Here is a 20,321-nt window from a genome sequence, read left to right as displayed (position 1 = left end):
CAAGTACAGTTTCCTAGAATGCATCTGGAACATTACTTTGACACAAAGACTCCAACAGGTGGCTCACCACTCACCAACCTCCAGAAATTCGATGTTGGGAGGGGGAGCAATGAATACTGGCCTTGCCAAGGATATGCACATCACACAAGATAATAAAAACACCTTTATGTCATCGCCATTCTGCATACAGCTGTACAACTGTTGGAAGTTGGCAGGAATGTTCAGTACAGTGGGAAGCAAGCCATATTATCTCTGATGGCCAGATCCTGTAACATGCCAGTCTGAAGTAAGCTCCACTACAGGGAGCACACACAGAGCTTAACCTAAGCAGGCCACTTAATTTCAGCAGAAGCTCTGTTCATACACGAGGAAATCTGCAGATGCTGGAAATTCAAGCAACACACACAAAAAATGCTGGTGAACGCAGGGTTAGGCCTGACGAAGGGTCTCGGCCCGAAACGTCGACTGTACTTCCTATAGATGCTTCCTGGCCTGCTGCGTTCCACCAGCAATTTTTGTGTGTGTTGCTCTGTTCATACGTTTTCAGGGTGTCTGTCATTGTGGAAGCTATGGAAACATATCAGAGCAAAGCTCATCACCCACAGCTGAAGCTGGTCCAGCAGCTGGTTGGACACCAGGCCCCTCCACCATGTCAGAAAGAAGGGCCCTGAGGCAGAATATAATATCCTGCTATACAGCAGCATTTAAACAAAGCCTCATCCCATAGAAGGAATTTATGCACTGTAATTACTCACCTTGTCAAGTTCATACAAAACTCCCTGCAAAAAAAAGAGACATAAAGTATTAACTGAAAATCATAAAAATAACTGCAAATGTTGGAAATTTAAAATAAGGGCAGAAAATACTGGAAATACTCAGCGGATCAGGCTGCAGCTGTGGGAAGAAAGAGATGCAGCCTAACCTACTAGTATTTCTGTCACTTTTTGGTTTACTTTAAAGTATTAATCAATTGTGTGCTGCATTACATTTTTATTTCGTATTGAGTATCTATCCTGGCAAAGATTAGCATCAAAGCTCTCCTGCGTGCTAGTGAGAGAGAGTTGTCTATAAGATAGACTTAATTTATTGTTGCAGTGTTTACCACTGTGTGCTTTGGGTATTTATACATGCCATCTGCAATGGCATTTAACCACTCCAACCTCGGTTGCAAGGACACAGGGCTGATGGAGAGAGAAAAGAGACATTAGCAGCTGACAGTAAAGAACAAAATGCACTGTACATTGTGCAGATGTAGACTGGACAAGGACAGCCAAGTGGTGGTCTTACCACAATGGGCTCACTCATGAACATGAACATATGACATGGATAGCACAGCACTGTCACAGGCTTTCCGGCCCACAATGCCCGTGCTGAACATGATGCCAAGTTAAAGTGGGCTCTTCTGCTATATCTGTCCGTTCCCTGTATATTCAAGCCTCATGAATGCTTCTATCTTATCTGCGTCCTACCACCCATGGCACTGTGTTTCAGGAATCTACTACTCTCAATCAAAAATTTGCCCTGTGCTTCTCCTTTAAACTTTTCCCTTCTCCACATTAAACCTGTGCCCTCTCGTATTTGACATTTCTGCACTGGAAGAAGCATACTGGATGTCCACCCTTTACTAAGTTTATCATAATCCTGTCAAGTCTCCCCTCAGTCTCCTTTTCTCCAGAGAAAACGATGCAGCTTCTTCGAATGCACTCCAAGCTTGTGTGGTGTGAGGTGGCCATTTCACATGGATTCTATCTGGAAATTGTAGCATATTTTAAGAGATGTGCTACGTGGTCCAGGTGCTCAGTGGTAGTAACGTGGTCTGAGGTGAGTCTAAGATGAGATGAGTCTGGGTGCTCATAGGCAGAGCAGGTGAAGAACAGCTTAGCTGTTAGAATCCCAGTCACAAGTTGGGATGCACAGGAAATTGGTGTCGGTGGGGTCAGTGGATCTGTCGACCCCAATGATGGGAGCTCAGGAGAACCAGGATTTTGAAAGATTGAGAGCAAGTAGGATTGGGAAGGAAGGGATTAAAATCCGTGGGTGAAGGTGGGGATGGTCTGTTGCTCCAGCACAGAAACTTGGATGTTGTGGGAATGGCCAGTGAATGCCATCCCTCAGAACAACATGATCTAATCTCAGACAATTTTCAAAAAGAGTATTCCACGGAGAACAATATGCATGGTTGGATCACAAGCACAATTCATGCCAGTAGCGTGCCTGTTCAAACATACAGAACTAAGTTAAATGGCTGATTTCATTCAACCACAATTTGTCCAAATGACATCATTTAAGTAGATTTACCACTCCAGCCTTGCTTTCCATCAAATAGTTCGTTAACAGAAGCTTCTTTCAAAAAAGGCATAGTTTGCCACTGTTTGGCTCTGCAGGTCAGGTGGAATCCCCATGACCTTTGCTGGGATTGATGTGGGGTGTCATTTAATCTGGAGGATAATGATGCCAAGACGCATCCTAGGATGTGCTGGGACACATCATTAGTGATTCAACCTGGGGTCATCAGGTGTTTCAGGTCAGACACTCTTGCCCAGGTGACCCAGCCAGGGCTGATCAGGCCCTGGTTTGTGTCCCAGCAGCATTACTCCACAGGTCACACCTCTTGATTCACAGCAGCCTCTGTGACGGTCCTGATGGCTCTTCTCTTTGCTGCCCCCATAATGCCAAGGAGAGAGTGGGTCCTACACAGTAAGCAGCCAGCAAAACCTCTATATCCCACCTCTACAGGCTCACATCACGCCCTTCAGCACAATGAAGATTAGATTACTTCTCCTCATCCAAATCAAGTGAGCCCAGTTGCAAAGATTTGCCTGTAATGTCAGAAAGTGTTGAACTTACAAAGCACAATGAGCAGAGTGGCACTATGTCGAAGACCTGCTGGAGATTGTCAACTGTCCTTAAGTAAAGGATTTGTTGCTTTCAGGCAACAAGAAACAATTTTGCTTTAAAGGGAAAACCTTTATTTGGTTCTCTTGGTACAATTTAGAAAAAAATGTGATTGGATGATGCTTTTCCCATTTCTCTTCAATGCACGATCCTGCACCGTGCATTGCTGGTTTGAAGCAAAATGGAAAACAGTTTTGTCCCAGAGGACACCATTGCCTGTCAGCACCAAGTAAAACCTTTGCAAAGAGTAAACAGCCAGCACAGCCAACATGAAATTAGTTACTGCTGAAATGGATAGAAAGACTTTTGTTAGAAATCACTCCCCACCCCCCTCCTGTTACAGCATTAAGTTTTTTCACTTCTTTTGCTGCAGCTTTTTCAATAACTAAGGGAAGAATAAGGCAAGAAAACAAAATTTCAGAACTCAGAAGTTACAAGAATCACATTAGCTTATTTTTTTCATGAGCTATGCTCCCAACTCACAGGATAAGGGCAGGATGAAAAGCATTGGAGTTCAGGTTCCCTGTGATTAAAGAATCCCAATGAGATCAGAGATCAGTGCTTTAGTGGCAATCTATCTGCCTTTAGTTGAAGAATGGATCATTAAGGCCAGTTGCACATCATTCAGAATAATTGGGAGATATATTATTAGTCGAATGCCTCATCTTTTATTTAAAAGAGAAAGACTTGCTCATGCAGTGAGCCAAATAAGATATTGATGCATTTCTCTTGTGTCAAATATAAGGCGGTGAATTTTCCTTTCCCACTGATTGTCATAAATTACTTTACATCACTCATGGTATTTCTCTAAAAATAGACAATGGATTTTGAAGGTCGGTGATCATTTCACAGTGTGTAGAGGAGGCATCAATTTTCATGAGATAATGACCTTGCGTCATGCAGCATCTAGATTTATTTTTATATTGACATGAGGTTATGAATAAAATGAGAAACTGCTCCACCTACTTGAGTTCCAAAATTCATGCACCCCAGATTTAGTCATTGGCTTGTGTTGTTCTCAATAATTGCACTCAACAGTTTTGTTAACGAGAGTGAGAGGCGTGTGTGGAGATTACAGCAGGAGCTCTGCCACTTCGTATGCATGGGTGCACATGCGTACTGTCTGTTCATATGTATGTGAATCATGTGTGGTGCATGCATGGTGTGCATTAATGTGCATGGACTGAGTAAAGTACTTACATTGTGTGTATACGTGTGATTTGTTCATTTATGCTATGAAAGCGGAATGTGCAGTGTGTGCTTATGCATGGTGCATTTGCGTACGTGATATCTTGTGAAATTATTGTGTGTGTGTGTGTGTGTGTGTGTGCGTGTGTGCGCATGATATGTATTGTGTTTCCATGACATGTTTGTCAATGGTATGTTTGAGTATGTGGCTGTGCTCCATGGGCGATACTTGATTTGCCTGAGAATCCCTGTTCATCACTGTGTCAATATCAGTTCTCTAAATATAAAGTAAGTTTAAGGAAACTTGCGCGGAGCAAGAACTCCAAATGGAGATGTACCATGGCAGATCGATTGCAAGAATGTGGTGAGTGAAAATGTGGCCAATCAATCTGATGTGCTACACTAACAAAGTTTCCAGCATGCAATTTCATATTAGGTGATAAAATAAGGAGGAAGATCTAAAATCAATCTGGGAAATGAAGGAATTTTCTAAAGGGCCTCTGTTCTGATAAAGGGAGACATTGTTAATGCTTCTGACCCCTCTATGGATGTCAGGTGAGCTCCTGTGTTTTGTGTTGGGCTGTCTAGACCCCACTCACCAGTCTGGAGTTGCGTTTCATGTCCTTCATCTGAGTAGTGAGCTTGTCCAGCTCAGTCTGGTGCACTTCCAGGTACTCACTGTTCAACAACAAAGAAAAAATGGCTTACAATCAGAAATCACTACACTTCTGGCCCTTCTCAGTTCATTTAATACAATGAGTATTTATCTACTGCTTGTGTGGAACTGAGCATAACCTGACCTCAAGGCTGTCTGATTACATCTCTGATCAACACATGAGATAACTGGCTGCATGCTACACCCTTGTCTCTTAGAAATTTATCAGTCTACTGTTTCCAAATAAGGAAATGGTGAAAAACTAAATGAATTTATTTATTTACAGATTCGGTGCAGAGCCGACCCCTCCGGCACCGCCAGCAACCCACCAATTTAACCTTTGCCTAATCACAGTACAATTTACAATAACCAATTAACCTACTAACTGGTAGATCTTTGGACTGTGGGAGGAATCCGAGCACCCAGACGAATCCCATGCAATCACGGGAAGAAAGTACAAACTCCTAACGGGCTGCACTGGAATTGAACTCTGAACTGTAGCATATGCTGTGCTGTAATGACAGTTTGCTAACTGCTACACTAGCATAGCGCCAGTATGTGTGTAAATCAAATATGCTACTAGTTGATGCCCAATGGATTTGAGAACAAATAATATCTATAACTGATTTCATCTTTAAAAAATGATTAGTCAAGGATGTTTTAATATTCATAATTTCTTACGTTAATCCCTTCTTCAGTGCCTCATACATTTCATCCATTCGCTTTGGTTGTACGTCCTTGGGTGTGGTGTTGTTCTTATGAACTGAAACATTCATTTTCTTTAATTTCCCCTGTGGTTTTTTGAGGATTCCGTTATTTCCAATGAAGGAGTGACTCCTGTTGGGAAGTTGGATAGTTTGGGGTCAATTACAAATAGCATTTCAGTGAAAGGCAAGTAACAAACTCTGCACAACTTAGCTGCCAGAAAACATACGATTCCAAATGCTGAATGAAACAATTTTCTGGAGTATTTGTATAAATAACATTACAAAATTACTTATAACTTTGGGTAACTTGATTTCGGTCTGTATCAATCATTCATCTGTGATATTGGAACTTGTTTATTGCTCTCCCCTCTGGGGGTGATGCCATGCCCCACTTGACCTGCCAGGTATCTCTTCTTGCTCTGCATTTCACAACACCTGCTTTCTTTTGTCTGTATGTTCTCATTTTCTAAAAGCTCCTATTCACTCATTGATGAGATAACTTGTTTGCTGTCTATGCCCAGAGCCACCCTGATTTTTCCCAATCAGAGACTACCACTCCTCTCCCCTCCTTGCAGCTTAGCAAACTTCTTTCATCTCCTCAGTTCTGATAAAGTCTTCAAACTGGTTAGCTCTGTTGCTCGTCCCAAAACTCCAGCCCAACCAGCAGAATTTTTCCAACATTTCCTGCTTTGAATTGCAATAGTACGGCGTTGCTTTCACCCAACAGCTTTGCTGATGAGGAAGGTGTTGAGAACTTAACCATGGAATTCAGCAGGCTCAATCCACAGGCACAGAGTCAAAGAATGATCGCAGATCAAGCCACCGAGTCCATTTTAAACAGTTCATTTCCAGCTCTGAGTTCTCCAGTTAAGATGTGGAAAATCATAATGCTCACATTGATGGTTGCTCTAACCTTCACTACTGATCTCCTGTGCACATTTCACAACTTCACTACTGATCTCCCGTGCGCATTTCACAACTTCACTACTGATCTCCCGTGCGCATTTCACAATTTCACTACTGATCTCCTGTGCACATTTCACAACTTCACTACTGATCTTCCGTGCACATTTCACAATTTCACTACTGATCTCCTGTGCACATTTCACAACTTCACTACTGATCTCCCGTGCACATTTCACAGCTTCACCACTGATCTCCTGTGCACATTTCACAACTTCACTACTGATCTCCCGTGCACATTTCACAGCTTCACCACTGATCTCCCGTGCACATTTCACAACTTCACCACTGATCTCCTGTGCACATTTCACAACTTCACTACTGATCTCCCGTGCACATTTAACAGCTTCACCACTGATCTCCCGTGCACATTTCACAACTTCACTACTGATCTCCTGTGTACAGTTCACAATTTTGCTACTGATCTCCTGTGCACATTTCACAACTTCACTACTGATCTCCTGTGTACATTTCACAACTTCACCACTGATCTCCCGTGCGCATTTCACAACTTCACCACTGATCTCCCGTGCGCATTTCACAACTTCACCACTGATCTCCCGTGCGCATTTCACAACTTCACCACTGATCTCCCGTGCACATTTCACAACTTCACTACTGATCTCCCGTGCACATTTCACAACTTCACCACTGATCTCCCATGCACATTTCACAGCTTCACCACTGATCTCCTGTGCACATTTCACAACTTCACTACTGATCTCCCGTGCACATTTCACAACTTCACCACTGATCTCCCGTGCACATTTCACAGCTTCACCACTGATCTCCCGTGCACATTTCACAACTTCACTACTGATCTCCTGTGCACATTTCACAACTTCACTACTGATCTCCCCGTGCGATGCTCTGCAGGAGACACTGGCTCATGAGATGTGCATCTGGTGGCCTGTTGACCAACAACTGGAACAGGGTAGGTAATGCCTTCCGCTTCAGATGTGATACTTTCAGAATCAGAATCTGGTTTATTATAACCAGCATGTGACATGAAATTTGTTAACTTAGCAGCAGCAGTGCAATGCAATACATAATGTAGAAGAAAAAAATAAAATAATAATAATAAAACATAAGTAAATCTTAATATATACTTTATGCAGTATACTTATATTGAATAGGTTAAAAATTGTGCAAAAAACAGAAATACTATATATTAAAAAATAGTGAGGTAGTGTTCAAGGGTTCAATGTCCTTTAGGAATCAGTTGGCAGGGGGGAGGAAGCTGTTCCTGAATTGCTGAATGTGTGCCTTCAGGCTTCTGTACCTCTTATCTGATAGTAACAGTGAGAAAAGGGCATGCCCTGGGTGCTGGGGGTCCTTAATAATGGACGCTGCCTTTCTGAGACACCGCTCCCTGAAGGTGTCAGGTACTTTGTAAGCTAGTACCCAAGATGGAGCCAACTAAATTTACAACCCTCTGCAATTTCTTTCAGTCCTGTGAAGAAGCCCCCCTCCATACCAGACAGTGATGCAGCCAAGAACACTCTCCCTCCTTCATCACCTCCCTGACCCACAAAACCTTATTTGGTGTTTCCCATCACCCCAGTCATTCATCCAGGTATCCAACCACTTCAATCGCTGATTCTCTCAACTTTGCTGGGATTCCCTTTCCATTTCACACTCTGTTTTTTTACCACCCTGCTAACACCAACACCGCCCTCCACCCTTATGAACCTCCCCACGCCACCAGCCTTTCCCACAGACATCCTGAATCTATCGCACAACATACTTTCTGCTGTTCTCCACTCTTCATTGTGGCAAGAGATTGTAGAGGAAAGGTTTTTGTATGCACTTGCACATGAAATACCTCATCTTTCATCCACTACACAGAGGAGTATTGGAACCTTGAAACATGAGTTAGATACACAGTGCAGTATCAATAAACCATTGTATGTGGCATAATTTTGAAAAGTACAGGTGAGTGAAGAGGCAAACACACAAGTCCAGGGGAGATTTAGTTATTGTAACCCTGCTTCAGTATGATTACAGCAACACATATCAAAGTTGCTGGTGAACGCAGCAGGCCAGGCAGCATCTCTAGGAAGAAGTACAGTTGACGTTTTGGGCCGAGACCCTTCGTCAGGACTAACTGAAAGAAGAGCTAGTAAGAGATTTGAAAGTGGAAGGGGGAGGGGGAGATCCAAAATGATAGGAGAAGACAGGATGGGGAGGGATGGAGCCAAGAGCTGGATCCTCTCATATCCCTTTTGCCGATCACCTGTCCAGCTCTTGGCTCCATCCCTCCCCCTCCCCCTCCTGTCTTCTCCTATCATTTTGGATCTCCCCCTCCCCCTCCCCCTCCCACTTTCAAATCTCTTACTAGCTCTTCCTTCAGTTAGTCCTGACGAAGGATGTCAGCCTGAAACATCGACTGTACCTCTTCCTAGAGATGCTGCCTGGCCTACTGTGTTCACCAGCAACTTTGATGTGCATTGCTTGAATTTCCAGCATCTGCAGATTTCCTCGTGTTTCAGTATGATTACCTTTGTTTTGTTTTTGCCACTTATCTGTTTTGGTTCATTACCATCTTTCTAAGGGTGGAAAGCTTTGGGCTGCCTTTGAGCTCCAACGTAACAGTGGAAATTTAATTCACTCTCAAAGGCGACTGAGCAGAGCTTTGCAAATGTTTAACTTCTACAGATGTACAGTGGAAAGCATTATCAGTTGCATCAGGGGTTGGTATGGGAGCTCCAGTACACAGGGGAGCAAGAGTGGTGGACATAGCCAGCCCCACTCCATCGTGGGTACAGTTCTCACATAATCAAGGGCAGCTACTGTCTCAGAAAGGTGATATCTATCACTAAACATCCCCACCAGCCAGGTGATATTTGCTTCTCATCACTGCCATCAGGCAGGAGTTACAGGAGCCTGAAGACAGACACCTCAAGGTTCAACTGCAGTGTCCTCCCCACAGCTATCAAGTTGTTAAACCAACATGAAAAGCTCTACTTCTACATCAGACTGGGTTTCACTCAAGTTCCTTTAATGTCATTATGAATACATCCTGATGAAGGTTCTCAGCCTGAAACATCAATTTTTTATTCATTTTCGTAAATGCTGCCTGTCCTGCTGAGGTCCACCTGCATTCAGTGTGCGTTAATGTCACTATGGATTATTTTGTTAAATAAATTATGCATAATTGATGTTAATTTAAATGTATTTAATTAATATTTGTTACATTTGTATTTCATTTCGCTGCTGCAGCAAAGACCTCGTTTTCATGGCATTTGAACCCTGGGTGTGTACACCCATGACAATGACCTTGACCTTGAACTTGCGAGAGCAGTCGTCTGTACACATGATGCAGTGTGCAGACACGGAGCTCTGATTCTATGTCTGTGCTTGAAGATAATACCGTGCCGCAGAAGAACGATTACACATGGTTGAATACTCACCTGCCCCTCCTCTCCTGCTGTGCACTGAAGCCGGCGAAGGACTGGCTTCTAATGATACCATTGGGTCCACCTGGGGAGGAGGCGGATTCTGCAGACATGATGACTGGTAACCTGGAGGAGATTTCTGTTTAAAAGAAAAGTAGAACTAAGTAAACCTGAAAAACACACAAGGTGTATCACGTCATGACAATACTCAATCCCTACTACCAATTGGGGTTTGCTCAGCATATCGGACTGTGTTGATCTCAGGAGCAGTGGGCAATACAGGTTATTCCTGGAATCAACATAGGAAATCAGTACTTATCTCTGATCCTTCAGTATATTCCCACTCCTTTTATGGTGGCTCCAGAACTCACCAGTTTCATCCCCAAACGTCCTAACCCAATGTTCCCTCTAATCTGTAATGACCAGTGCGCACAAAAATCTTGTGCTGTGCGGTTTTTTGCCCAGTGACAACAACATGTGCGCACTGAATAATTTCTTCAATAAAAACAGTATCAATAAGCCAGTTCTAAAATCTGCAAATCATCGCAAGCTCCATGTTGTCATTACTGTCCACATCAGAAACCAGAAAAGGAAATGTGATTGTGTACGATCGTGAAATATACTTAACATGCCAATGAGGTAGAGGGTGAAAACCTTTTGTTTGCAGTTTAAATTCCTTTGTCTGCTAGTAGCAAAAGATGTGTGCGTATATACACACTCACACCTGAGAGGGAACATTGTTCTGACCCCATGGTCATTGACGCTCCCCCCACCACACCAGTGAGCTCCCCAAGCCCTGAATTTCAATGCCACACCACAAAATTCTGGAGGAACTCAGCAGGTTAGGCAGCAACTATGGAAATGAATAAACAGTTGACGTTTTGGGCTGAGACCCTTCTTCAGGACTGGGAAGGAAGGGAGAAGATCCCAGAATAAAAAATGTGAGGGAGGGGAAGGAGGCTAGCTGGAAAGTGATAGGTGAAGCTGGGGGTGGGGGGGGGTGGGCTGGGGGGGAAGGTCAAGGACTGGAGAAGAAGAAATCCGATAGGAGCACAGAGGGGGAGAAGTGAGAGAGGGTTTCACTGATGCATTGGGCAAGGCTTTCACTGATCTCTTGTCAAAGAGAGGATTTAAGCTTCTTCAGGGTAGGCATCCCTTGAAGAGACTTCACAGTCAAGCAGCAAATTCAGAAACACCTGAAAGTCTGCAGATGCTGAAAATTCAAAGCAACACGCACAGAATGCTGGAGGAACTCAGCAGGTCAGGCAGCATCTATGGAAATGAATAACCCTTGAAGAGGGTTACAATAAGGCTAAACTCAGGCTGAAGGAGTAACATCTCATATTCTGTCAGGGTAGCCGCCAACCTGGTGGCAGGAACATCGATTCCTCTAACTCCCTGTAATCACTCCTACTTTCACCCCATTCTCTCTGTTTCTCCATTTCCCATTCTGGTTACCCTCTCAGCCCTGCCCATCACGTCCTTCTGGTCCTCCTCCTTCTTCCCTTTTCTCCATGGTCTCTCTTAAATTCCATCTTCTTCAGCTATTTACCTCTTCCACCTACCACCTCCCATCTTCTTACTTCATCCGCCTTCCCCTTCACCTGGTTTCACCCATCACCTGCTAGCTTGTACTCCTTCCCTTCACCCCTACCTTCTTATTCTGGTTTTTGCCCCCTTCCTTTCCAATCTTGATGTTGGATCTCAGCCCAAAACATTGACTATCTATTCCCCTCTATAGATGCTGCCTGACCTGCTGTGTTCCTCCAGCATTTGTGTGTGTTGTTCAATATTTTCTGCATCTGCAGAATCTCTTGTGTTTCTGTAATGTATGTCTTTCTTAGAAACATAGAAACATAGAAAATAGGTGCAGGAGCAGGCCATTTGGCCCTTCGAGCCTGCACTGCCATTCAGTATGATCATGGCTGATCATCCAACTCAGAACCCTGTACCAGCCTTCCCTCCATACCCCCTGATCCCTTTAGCCACAAGGGCCATATCTAACTCCCTCTTAAATATAGCCAATGAACTGGCCTCAACTGTTTCCTGTAGCAGAGAATTCCACAGATTCACCACTCTCTGTTTGAAGAAGTTTTTCCTAATCTCGGTCCTAAAAGGCTTCTCCTTTATCCTCAAACTGTGACCCTTCGTTCTGGACTTCCCCAACATCAGGAACAATCTTTCTTGTGAGTGTTGTATATCTGATGCTATGTGCCTGTGATACCATGGCCTGAGGGCCTGGTCCACACAACAACCAAGGCCACACAACTCCCCTTCCACTGGCCTCTCCAATGAACCAGTGAACCAGACTTACGGTACTTTGCTTTACTGATGTCCAACAGAGTCTTGTGATTGCAAGAAAAATACTTAAGACAAACCTTTGCACTATTTGTTGGAGCTGGAGAGGCTATTGTGACCAAGTGCACCACCATCTTACCAGAAATCCTTTATGAATCTTTTACGTGCATGCTCTTGCAAACCTAATCAAGGAGTTTTATCACCTTGAATTGGTGGAAGCTTCATTCAGACCTTTACCACCTCTAGGCTTGATTATATCAACACTTTCCACCTCCTTGGCCAAAGTATTTATCATCTTCCTTCACCCAGTGCTCATTATACTTTGAGAATTTTCATGACCAAATAGCTGCTAGTTATAGTTGCTGTTTAAATTTCTGACTCCCCTTCCACACTTGCAAATACTCGTTGATAGTGGTTTTCAGAGTGTTGATTGCAGAAATTAATGCCAATAGTACTACCTGAGAAGGCTGCCCTGCCTACTGAAGCATGTAAATCCTGAGACTTCAAAAGTAAAATGTTGCATCGTGCAGCCCACCGCTTCTTGAAATTGCACCTTTGTTTCATGTCATAGTTAGAATTCTTTATAACATCTAATGTTTGGCAAAGATAACAATGTAAAAGAACGCAATAGATGATCTTCCATGTAGCACAAATTCTCTATGCCTGGTATGGACAGATTATTTTTGCATACTCAGCTTCTAAACTGTTACAAGTTTACACACGGACAACATTAATAGGTTCACATAGAATCCTCTAGTAATGAGCTAAGTGAATAAAACAGCACCTTCCAGTTACACTTCTAGCTTTGAGTTCAACCTCCAGTACTTCAGTTGCCTCCTGCCCTGTACCAGTGGCCTCATCGGTCACTTTAGAGCCCAGAAAAGCAGATTAGCATCAAACCTTCTTCTTTACTGAAGAAGGAGAAAAGTTAATTCACACATTCTGCTGTTTACACTGTGAAATATTTCACTGAAAAACAGGAACTCTCAATGTGACAGGTTCTGCAATTAATGCAGCACCAGAAGCTGTAACAACATAGCACTGCATGAGTGTCGGGGTTATCACAGAAGAGAAGCGTGCATTTGTGCTAGTTGAGATTCTGGCATGGAGATGCAAGAGATTGCAGATGCTGGAGACCTGATGCAGGGTTTCGACACCAAACATCCTCCCACAGATGCTGCCCCACCCATCTGTGAGCTCCTCCAGCAAATTACTTGTTGCTACCGATTGACACATACTAGTTTCAACAGTACTGTCTTAACATATAAACTGGCAACACAACTCAGACATATGGATGCCACAAGGCACAAACTAGAGATAGTACATGCACTTTTCATGTTGAGTTAATCAGTTGTCTAATTAATGATAATTATACAAATGTGTGTTGTTGATAAAAGAAGTCCTATTGAGCAGTCAGGCATCCTGAATATATATGGGCATATAAACACTGCAGTCTAGAAAGTCTTGAGTACCCTAATAGATGCATTAGATGCTCTAACAGCAGAATATCACAAGCTGTGGGTCTGTTGCCACAAACTTCAGTATTCCCTGAGACACGACAACAACAAAGTCCAGTACAAAATGACCTGGAAAACGTCATGCTATGTTTCATTGGCACATTAAACTTCCAATTACATAATCCTCAAATAAGTGGCAACATATATTTGAATCCCAAGGCTTGTTTAGTTTCATTAAGATGAAAAGCATGGTAGCATAGTCGTTCGCAGAATGCTTTACAGTACCAGTGGCCTAAGTTCAACTCTCACCATTGCCTGTACAGGGGTTTGTATGTTTTCCCTGTGACTACTTGGGTTTCCTCCAGGTGCTCCGGTTTCCTCCCACAGTCCAGAGACGGACCAGTTGGTAGGTTAATCGGTCATTGTAAATTCTCCTGTGATTAGGCAAGGGTTAAATTGAGGGTGGGGGGGTTGCTGGGCAGCGTGGCTTGAAGGGCCTATTCCACACTGTATGTCAATGAATGAAATGGGCTGAAACTCAGGACCAATGCAAAAGTACTAAAATATGCAGCCAATATCAGCAACAGACATTTGTATTACAAGTCCTTGTCTGTGAGGGACCCATACACAAATACTTCCTCTATTCATTAGCAAACCTGCTTGTTTCCTCCACAATATGAAGAACATTGCCTCAGCTATTTTTAGAATACCTAAATCTCAATCTTCAGTTCAATTTTTGAGTAATTTTCCCTTCATTTCTGCAATTGAATTAACAATAGCTTGACTTCCAGTTAAGCAAAGATTATCATTTATAAATTTAGGACAAAAACCGAGAACTCTGCAAATCCCAGAATTAAATTCTAAACTATTTAAAGAGTCATTTTAATTAGATACATAGGAAAGACAAGAGGTTTACAGCAACAATGTAGCCAAATGGGATTAACATGAATAGGTTTCACAGTCAGCGAAGAAGAGGTGGCCCACTTCTGTGCTGTATCATCTTATGAGTTTATAACTCAATCTTCACTGAACTAGGTTATTGAGGTAAAGGATAAGTTAGTTGTCAGGTTAATTATATGAGCAGGTTCAATTATTTCAGGACAATATAATAGGTGCAATATGGTATTTACCAATTTACTTAATTGCTCTTATTGGTAAGTTGGTTTATTATTGTCACATGAACTGAGATCCAGTGAAAATCTTGTCTTGCATACAGATAAAGTCATTACGACAGTGCATTAAGGTAGTACGAAGTTAAGCAATGGAAGATTAAAGCATTACATTTACAGAGGAAGTGCAATGCAGGTGGACAGTAACGTGCAAGATCACAATAAAGGAGAGTGCGAGGGCAAGAGTCCATCTTATTGTACCAAAGTACCATTCAATAGTTATATAACAGTGGGATAGAAGTTGTCCTTCAGCTGGGTGGCATATGCTTCCAGATGTTTATATCTTCTGCCCACTGGGAGAAGAGAGGATCTCCAGATTTGGTGGGGTCTTCAAATAAGCTGGTTGGTTTACCAAGGCAGAGAGAAGTGGTGAAGTTCAAAGTGGACATGCCAACTATCTTTAGTTTCCTATGGAAGCAGAGGTGCTGATAAGCTTTTCTGGCTGTAGCATTTATGTGGTTGGACCAGAATGGTTATTGGTAATGTTCACTCCTAGGCCCTCAACCCTCACAATATCAGCTTAGTTCCTGTAAACAGGAGCATGTGCATCTTTGTATAGCTGACATCGAGTGAAAGGTTGTTATCATTACAATATGTCACTGGCCTCTCTATCTCCTTCCTGTACTCTGGCTCATCGCTAGTTGCGATATGGCCCTGGATACTAATATCATTTGCAAACTTGTAGATGGAGTTAGAGCAGAAGCTGACCGGACAGATATGAGCAAACAACTAGATTATAGGGGAGGGTTGAGCGGCAATAACGCTAAGGATTATTGTAGCAGAGGGTGTTGCTGCCTATTGTTACAGATTGCTGCCTGTTGGTCAGCAAGTTGAGGATGCAGGTGCAATCTAGGAGTTGGGATTGGAATTTTCTTGGAAGGATAGTGCTGAAGGCAGAGCAGTCCTACACCCTTTTCAGCTGACAACAATGGTAGCAACAACCGCCCGCCTTTAGCAAGCACCTTTAAGAACGCAAAATTCTCTGGTGCTCTGGAAGGGTGGGTACTTACAAAATCATAAGTACCAAATGACCCATGGTGCTGTCTGTGTGTAATTTGCACATTCTCCTTGTGATCGTACGGGTTTCCTTCAGTTTCCTCCCACATCCCAAAGATGTGCGGGTTAGGGGGTTAATTGTCCATTGTAAATTGTCCCTAGAATGTAGGTGATTGATCGATGGGAATGTGAGAAGAACAAAATGGGATTAGCTTGGAATAGATGCTTTGGTAGTAGGCATGACTTTGATGGACCAAGAGACCATATCCAAACTGTAGAACCCTAAGACTAGGGCTAAAATGTAAAAGTTAGCCCATTTTTGCGATACTGGAAAAGCTGATGAACTACTTGGTTAAAGGGCTAGATAAAAAAAAAATTAGAGTTGCAGGGAGTTGGAAACCAGAGCACCAGACCAGAGAGTGGTGTGATTGCGGAGAAAGATGTTGCTAAGTCTACGTACAAAGTTAAGAATTGAAAGGTTAAACATGGTGGGAATAATGTTTTGAGCTGCATATATATTTCAATGTAACAAGTATTGGAGGAAAGGCAGGTGAGATGAAGGCATGAATCAGCACGTGGAATTATGATGTTGTAGTTATTAGTCAGATTTGGTTGCAGGAGGGGCAGGACTCACAGCTCAAAGTTCTGGGATTCCATTGTCTTAGACATGATACAGTGGGAGGGATTGGAGAGGTGGCTTTACTAATCAGGGAGAAAGTCATGGCAGTTCTCAGTCAGGACAGACTGGAAAGCTTGTCTAGTGAGGCTTTATGGGTAGAACTGAAAAATAAGAAAGGTATGACCACATTAATGGTCCACCCAACAGTCCATGAAATATAGGGGAGCAAAACTTTGGAGAGACCACAGACTATTGTAAGAAACATAAGGTTGTAGTAGTAGGTATTTTTAACTTTCCACATATTGACTGGGACTCTAGTACTGGAAAAGGGCTGGATGGGAAAAGTTTGTTTGGGAAAGTTTCCTTAATCAGTACATAGAAATCCTAAGTAGAGAGAGTGCAATACCAGATGGCCTATTAGGGAATGGGAAGAGAGAGTGAGGCTGACGCTGCACAACTCTCCCTCACGTAAATCCAAATCACGCGCTAGTCTCGACACCATCATTATGGTGTCGAGGTCCTCATCGACGTCAACGATGGACGAACAACTATTAGGGAATGAGACAGGGCAGGTGACAGAAGTTTATGTAGGGGAACGCTTTGCATCTTGTGACCATAATGCCATTATTTTCAAGGTTATTATGGAAAAGGATAGGTCACTCTGTATTGGAGAAAGACTAACTTTGATGGCATGAGGAAGGATCTGGCAAGTATGGATTAGGACAGGTTGTTTTCAGGTAAAGGTGCACTTGGTAAGTGAGGGGCCTTCAAAAGTGAAATTTTGAGAGTACAGAGTTTGTATGTTCCTGTCAGAATAAAAGGCAAGGATAACAGGTTCAGTGAACCTTGGTTTTCAAGAGATATTGAGGCCTTGGTTAAGAAAAGAAAGGAAATGTATAGCAGATATGGGCAGGTAGGAATGAACAAGGTACAAACATACTTGAGGAGCATAAGAAATGAAAGAGAGTATTTAAGAAGGTAATCAGGAGGGCTCAAAGAAGGCATGAAGCCACTCTATCAGACATGATGAAGCAAAATCCTAAGAGCTTCTACTAATATAGTAAGAACAAAAAGGTAGCAAGGTACAAAATAGGTCCTTTGGAAGATCAGAGTAGTAATCTATGTATGGAGCCAAAAGAGATGGAAGAGTTCTTAAGTAATTTTTTTGCATCTGTACTTACTTGAGAGATGGACACAGGGTCTATAGATGTGACAAATGCTTTAGAGAAGTCATGGACAGAGGAGGAGGTGTTTGCTGCCTTGAGGCAAATTAGGGTGAACAGATCCTCAGGGCCTGACAGTGTGCCCTCTCAGACCCTGTGGGAGGCTACTGTAGAAATTGTAGCAGCCCTATTTAAGATGTCCTTAGTCACAGGTGAGGTGCTGGAGCACGGGAGATAACTGATCTTGCCCCATTGTTTAAGGAATCCCTAAATATAGACCAAGAAATTATAGGCTGCAGAGCTTGATGTCAGTAGTGGGAAAGTAATTGGAAGGCATTGGATGTACTATAAGTACTTGGATAGACAGGGACTGATTAGGGATGATCAACATGGTGTTGTGCATGGTAAGTCACGTCTAACCAAACTTATAGAGGTTTTCAAGGAAGTTACTAGGAAAGTTGACGAAGGGATGTTGTCTACATGGACTTTTGCAAGGCCTTTGACAAGGTCCTGCATGGGAGTTTGTTCAAGAAAGTTCAGTCACTCGGCATTCAAAATGAGGTGGTAAATTGGATTAGGCGTTGGCTTCAAGGAAGAAGCCAGAGAGTGGTAGTAAAGTGCTGCCTCTCTGACTGGAGGCCTCTCACTAGTGGTGCGCTGCAAGGACTGGTGCTGGGTCTGTTGTTGTTTGTTACCTATATCAACAATCTGGATGATAATGTGGTAAAATGGATCAGCAAATTTGTGGATGACACTAAGATTGGGAGTGTAGTGGACAGCATGGAAAACTATCAAAGCTTGCAGTGGGATCTGGACCAGCTAGTAAAGTAGGCTGAAAAGTGGCAAATGGAATTTAATGCAGAGAAGTCTGAGATGTTTCACTTTGGGAGGACCATCCAGGGTAGTGATAAGGATAAGAAATGCAAATGTGTGGTAAAAACTAAAGGATCTATAATTTATCGAAAGTGGCATCACAGACAGAGTCGTAAAGAAAGCTTTTGACATATTGGCCTTCATTAATCAATATACTGAGTACAGGAGTTGGGATGTTATGTTGCAGTTGTATGAGACATCAGTGAGGCCTAATTTGGAGTATTGTGTGCAGTTTTGGTCACCTACCTACAAGAAAGATGTAAATAAGATTGAAAGAGTGCAGAGAAAATTTACAAGGGTGTTGCCAGGATTTGAGAACCTGAGTTATGGGAAATGTTGAATAGGTTAGGACTTTATGCTGTAGAATGTAAGACTGAGGGGAGATTTTGTAGAGATATACAAAATTATGAAGGGTATAGATCGGGTAAATACAAGCAGAATTTTTCCACAGGTTGAGTGAGACAACAACTACAGATCATGGGTTAAGGGTGAAAGGTGAAATGTTTAAGGGGAACATAAGGGGGAACTTCTTCACGCAGTAGGTTGTGGGAGTGTGGCATGAGCTGCCAGCACAAGTGGTGATTACAGGGTCGATTTCAACATGAAAGAGAAAGTTAGTTAAGTACCTATACATGGATCAGAGAGGTATGAAGGACTATAGTTTGGGTGCAGGTCGATGAGACTTGGAGAATTAATGGTTTAACATGTACCAGATGGGCTGAAGGGCCTGTTTCTGTGCTGTTATGTTCTATGACTCTCTTTTGGAGAGCATCCTAACAGAAATGATAGGAACAGACTAGTGGGAGGTTCAGGGATGAGATTCCCACCAATTTTACCAGAAAGCTACAGATATTGCCTGCTACAGAAGCAGGACTAACATCAGGTGTGACCTAGAAGTCAGAAATGGACGAGCAAAAGAAGCTTGATGCACCATGAAGCATAAGATCACATCAGTTTCCACAAGCACCAGCCAAGTTCCCACAACTTATTCGAGCTGTCACATACCTGATTTCTAGAATCTCATCTACCCACAATGGGCCTCACCAGGTAAGCCAACATATTGGCAAATTCAAGACGGAGTTCATACAATTTTCCGAGACTTCCCATAAAAAAATTGTTCCAAATGGATTTCAGGGTAAACAACTTGGGCAGAGCTGAGCACTTTCTAAATGAGAAAAGGTAGAAATATAAGACTGAAGGGGATTTAGTAGTCAAAGGTAGCAGAACAGGAGGCCATTTAGCCCTCTTGAGTACCCTACCCCTTTGAGAGAGTTATTGAATTAGCCACACCAGTTCTCTTGCTGTCTCTTATTCTCCTTCAGGGACCAGCAAATATTCCCTTTCCAATAACACGTCCAATTCCCAGTTGGAAGATGCAAATGAACATGACCCAGCCACCTCACCTGTAGTGCAGGCCACACAAGCAAATTTCCTACTTCCGAATCAGAAGGCTGTGATGGAAAATCCATCTCCAGACTTTCTAACTTGTTATGAACACAACACTGAGAGTCCCATAGAAACAAAGGCAAGGGTCATCTTTCTTCAGTTCAGGACTGTCTGCATCACCACAATAATATCACAACAGGATTACTGAAAATAATCTTCACAACATTTTCCAGGGTTAGATGCTTATGACAGTGCAAGGATGTTGAATAGAAGTCTCCCTCACTGCAATCTCGCTAGAGCCCAGCACACTCATTGACACATTGGGTCTTTGTGTGGTTATTGGAGGGACAAGTCAGATATATTCAATGAAGTACCAAATGCCCAAGTTCACATTTTCCATATATTTCTAATTTCATTTTGAATTCTATCAAATTAGAATCCATCGAATATCTTATAAACAATCACAAATGTTCCAACAGCAACTCAGCAAAAATATTCCCAGGAGTTTAGGTTGGTTAATGCAATGTGTACCATGTCCAAGGGAATGGACGACC

The 20,321-nt window shown here is 42.7% G+C and overlaps 1 protein-coding gene across 2 annotated transcripts in view; it reads right to left on the bottom strand.

The window, feature by feature from the left end:
- Positions 1–20,321, bottom strand: part of ripor2 (RHO family interacting cell polarization regulator 2) — an 86,395-nt gene that overhangs the window by 54,906 nt on the left and 11,168 nt on the right. For both annotated transcript variants that reach the window (XM_072283617.1, XM_072283620.1), the window contains exons 2-5: positions 9,822–9,945; positions 5,420–5,575; positions 4,683–4,761; positions 756–779 (exon numbers count right to left, since the gene is read on the bottom strand). In XM_072283617.1, the coding sequence (XP_072139718.1) occupies positions 756–779; positions 4,683–4,761; positions 5,420–5,575; positions 9,822–9,919 (357 nt within the window). In that variant the 5' untranslated portion in view covers positions 9,920–9,945. The remainder of the gene's footprint in view (positions 1–755; positions 780–4,682; positions 4,762–5,419; positions 5,576–9,821; positions 9,946–20,321) is intronic.

This window comes from Mobula birostris, chromosome 19 (assembly GCF_030028105.1).
Source record: "Mobula birostris isolate sMobBir1 chromosome 19, sMobBir1.hap1, whole genome shotgun sequence".
Classification (NCBI taxonomy): Eukaryota; Metazoa; Chordata; class Chondrichthyes; order Myliobatiformes; family Myliobatidae; genus Mobula; species Mobula birostris.
This window is presented reverse-complemented; position numbering and strand designations above follow the sequence as displayed.